Source organism: Larimichthys crocea, chromosome XVII (genome assembly GCF_000972845.2).
Source record: "Larimichthys crocea isolate SSNF chromosome XVII, L_crocea_2.0, whole genome shotgun sequence".
NCBI lineage: Eukaryota > Metazoa > Chordata > Actinopteri > Sciaenidae > Larimichthys > Larimichthys crocea.
In genome coordinates this window covers 16985405-16990043 of record NC_040027.1, presented here as the reverse complement: position 1 = coordinate 16990043, position 4639 = coordinate 16985405, and the positions used below count along the sequence as shown (strand labels likewise).

The following is a 4639-nucleotide window of genomic DNA, read 5'->3' as shown; positions in this document are numbered from 1 at the left end:
TATTGTAGTTCGGAAAATGAATTTGTTCATATTTTCCATTTTGCCAAAAGCAACCACATTAAATGGAAGTCCAAGATACCTGTTGATACCACTGACTGTCTATGGTTAATACTGTTGATTTCATCACGTGTGGCTGCCAAAGTCAGAGCATGTTTTTTTTTTTTTTTTTTTAAATGAATGGGTTGCCTGACGCGACCCTGAAGTGTTTGCACGCAGCACGTTTGTTATGTTTTCTTTTAAACAGGCATGAGAAGAGGCAGCCCAGGGTCCTTCAGAGCCACCCCCGAGAGTAAAGAACTACAAACTGAGAGAAGGTCAGGATGGTCCAAAACATACTCAGTAAAGTCGTCGGCGCCAAGTACATTGCTATACTGAGGACGTGGTAAGTTAAAGTAAATAACCGAGGTGGAGCACGGTGCTGGTAAACAACTTTAAAGAGCTGTTTTCATGTTCAAAGTGACGCTGTGTCCTTCTGCGTGACCCTCTGGCTAACTTTAGCTTAGCATGCCTGTTTGTGACCAGCTGGACTAGTTACCAAGTTACCTAGTTACCAGGTTACCTAGTTACCAAGTTACCTAGGCAACGGAGTGAAAGAGGTGAATCAGTGATCACACTGACCGCTTAAAGATTTGTATTTCTCACTGTTATTGCTAAAGACATCCACATTATTCCACACTCAAGGCTTCAATATCTACCCACACGTGTTTATATTGCTTTATTGTAATATACTGATATGCACAGTTAATCTTATGTAGTTTAAATAAATTTATGTTTTATAGTTTAAAAGCATGTGTGGACTCCATCTTTTGTCATACCTCTGAGCCAGGTTGTGACAAAATGGGGGCTCGTCACATTAGATTTTGGTAGGTTTTTTTTTGTGTGTGAAGTAACGACAAACCAGCAAATTGGAATCAAGGATTTGTGCCTAATTGTTACATGTTTTCTATTGACATTTAAGCAAATTGCTTTACATGTGAGGAACATTTATTGTGAGGGATTGCTTTATGTTGTATGAGCAATTATTTTTAATGTATGTCATTCCCAGCGTGATGGCAGTCTATACATATGTTATGTAACCAAGCCCATAGTCAGTTGAATTGTCTAAATTCAGTGACCTTTTCTGATCTTACAGCAAACGTTTGGGGAAGGCAATGGAAAGGTCACAAGGAAGGTCAAAGTTTTGACAGTCCAAAAGCAGCTTAAGAAAGACGGGAACTCTGACCCCAGAGGCAGTCTCTGCCTGAAGCCCGGTCTCCTCCCACAAGGCGCATCTGGAGACTGGAATAGAAGACTCCTTCCTGAAGGTTATGAATTATCCAGTCTGTCACTCAACAAAACTGTTCTTCCTATTGTTTGACCACGAATTCTAGAGTTACTCCAGAATCCCTTGTCATAGGTTCAGGTTTTTGTACTGCTTTATGTACTAAAGCATACACAGACGAGACAAAGCACAGTTGTATAGGTTTAGGCTGGACGTTAAGTGTCGACCTGTTGTGCATTTAGTCCCTGAAAGTCTTGCATAAAAGCCATTTGAGACACTTGCTAAGTGACACAGCACCATTAGTGCTCTTACTTACTACTGAATGGTTTACTGAAAATCCACGACAGATAACAGCTCAAGATCCCCCCTCCCCTCTTGAATCGATGTTTGTATAGAAACAACAAAAATTAAAAAATCTGGGTTCCTTTTTTTGACGGCGGGATCTCATCAGTCCACGTTGAATTAGCAGACAAGCCTTTGTGTAACGGAGGCTTTCCTTTCCTAAGAGCATTCCCACTGAATTACAGCCCCTCACCTTCCTCCTGAGTAAGTTTGTCGTCAGTTTTCTTACTGAGAGAAGTGTGATGTGTAAATTCACTTCATACATTACTCTGATATGTTTCATTTTTCAAAATTAAATATATATAAAAAATATATATTTTTTTTTGTTAGTCTATACATTGTAGATTTTTTACATAAATGGCAATATTAGTTTGAAGTTTAGAGTGTATTGTAGATGAGCTGAATAAGGGGATATTTGACATTTAAAGTGAAATTGTTCATAAAAAAAAAATTAATTCAAAATTGAACCTGGATGGCAAAATGACAAGGGTCAACAGATGAAAAATGTTGAAACGTTTGGTGTATCCTTTATTCCAGTTTTAGTTGTAAGGCTTATCATCAGCTACCCAGATTAATTATTTCTTTCCATTTGGGGGTTTGTGGACAGCGTGTGTGTGCCACAGTCCTGTTGAAGTGTTCTACTTTAGCAGTGAGGCACTGAGGAAAAATGTGGGAAGGGATTTTTGTCTCAACAGTAATTATGCAACTGGTTTTTGAATGTAGCTACCAACAAATGTGGACACTTTCATTTTCAAAGTTGTGTTCCTTTTTTTTTTTTTCTTTTTTTTCTCAGTACAGTATAGTAGTTTTCATTTCACCTTTTTTCTAAGTCTGCCCTCAATCAAGTGGCTCTCAGTGGGCAGCTCACTTTCTAGTAAGCCTGCGCATTTATTTGGGCGGCAGACATGGGTATTTGGGTGTAAGGTAAAGGATAAAATGGAGAACAAAACAGTGTTATTGTGATGTTATTCCCATGTCATGTCATGTTGTGAATGTTTTTACCAACATGTATCACAAATGGGAGGTAGAGCATTTTGTGTGTTTAATTTCTACAAAAAGAGATGAAGAAAAAGACCTATACAAATCAATAGTGTGGCCTTTTCATTCTCAAGACTTAGATGACATGATGGGAGAGTGATACCTTATCAGTGCCTGAACTTGTATTTTCATTTAAGACAGTTTTATTTTGTGAACCATATCATTTCATTTATCATGGAGATTAAAGAGGTACTTGTTCATTCCCCCACCCTCCCTTCTCCTAATGCTTTTTCAATTTTCAGGAAGAAGTTTAAATGGTATAAAGAGATTTTCTTTCAGTGTATCTAGTTAAATAATAAATGTTACGTAGATCTGTTTAGTTTTTATTCCTTTTTTTTCTAATTATTCAACTGGATTATATTGTCCAAACGCTGTTTTAGTGGTCATGGGTCCAGGTCATGAGTTTTCTTTCTATCTGCCCTATATTGCTAAATCAATTTGACATTACGGGTTCAAGAGATGCTGCTTTTGCTCTGATGTCTGCTTTTGAGCACATTAACATGTTTCAGTGTATGTGTTGCTTCAATTTCAAATGTAGGGGAGTGAGTTTTATTTTTTCTGTAGTAGCTGGAGCTTCTATTGACTTGGAGCAATTTAAATTCTGTATATCAGAGTGCAAGCCCTTTGCTGCAGTGACTTTCAGTATATTTAGTTACTCCAGTGACAATTTTTCACCTCTGACCTTTTACTCTTCCAGCTCTTTGACGGCGTTGACGGTGACTTTTTGTGAGAAGTTCTTATCACTTCTTTCAAAGAGTTGTATTTGAAGTTTTGCTTTTTATTATTACAAGATCAATAAGTGTAATGGATATGCCGATCTATCTGTTCCAAGGGAAACTCTGACTTGATGTCATTTAGTATTCTGTGAACATCCCATTAGCCTACAACACATGCTCAAATTATTTCTTTGGGGAAAAACCTTTTTCTTAAAACAAATCTTTTGACATAGAACACAGTTTGAAAATCTGCAGAAAAAGCAACCCGACTACTGCAGGAGCACATAATGTCAACAGAAAATACAATATTACGATGGAAAATGTTCAGTTGACGGGCTTGAACTTGTTTTTGGTATCAGAAAGCAGTAATAAAACACTTGCTTTCAACAATTTTGTCATATCTTTTGTTGAATTAAAAAAGGGGGGGAACTATTGAGTGTTATATACATTCACAGGTACAGAGCCTGACATCATGGAGTGAGGACGCTGACTCCTGCAGGGTCCTCAGAGTGCCTCACTCAATCTTTCTCTCGCTCTCTCTTTCTCTCTCTTTTTTTTATATATATATAAATCTATATATGAGAACTGGTCCTGTATAAACAAGTAATGTAGCAATAAATGTGCCATTTTTAATAACAGATTATACCTTTTCCAATGTCTGGCTTTTGAATATTGTATACAAAAAGGAAAAATAAAAGGAAAACATTGTAATAAAGGGTTTATTGTAGTTCGGAAAATGAATTTGTTCATATTTTCCATTTTGCCCAAAGCAACCACATTAAATGGAAGTCCAAGATACCTGTTGATACCACTGACTGTCTATGGTTAATACTGTTGAGTTTCACAGTGTGGCTGCCAAAGTCAGAGCATGTTTTTTTTTTTTTTTTTTTTAAATGAATGGGTTGCCTGAAGCGACCCTGAAGTGTTTGCACGCAGCACGTTTGTTATGTTTTCTTTTAAACAGGCATGAGAAGAGGCAGCCCAGGGTCCCATAGCCACCCCCGAGAGTAAAGAACTACAAACTGAGAGAAGGTCAGGATGGTCCAAAACATACTCAGTAAAGTCGTCGGCGCCAAGTACATTGCTATCTGAGGACGTGGTAAGTTAAAGTAAATAACCGAGGTGGAGCACGGTGCTGGTAAACAACTTTAAAGAGCTGTTTTCAGGTTCAAAGTGACGCTGTGTCCTTCTGCGTGACCCTCTGGCTAACTTTAGCTTAGCACGCCTGTTTGTGACCAGCTGGACTAGTTACCAGGTTACGTAGTTACCAGGTTACCAAGTT

The 4639-nt window shown here is 37.9% G+C and overlaps 1 protein-coding gene across 1 annotated transcript in view; it reads left to right on the top strand.

Moving 5' to 3' along the window:
* Positions 1-166: 166 nt before the first annotated feature.
* Positions 167-4639, top strand: part of LOC104920773 (cytochrome b-c1 complex subunit 10-like) — a 6331-nt gene continuing 1858 nt past the window's right edge. The window contains exon 1 of the mRNA XM_010733141.3: positions 167-382. Within this exon, the coding sequence (XP_010731443.1) occupies positions 321-382 (62 nt within the window). The 5' untranslated portion in view covers positions 167-320. The remainder of the gene's footprint in view (positions 383-4639) is intronic.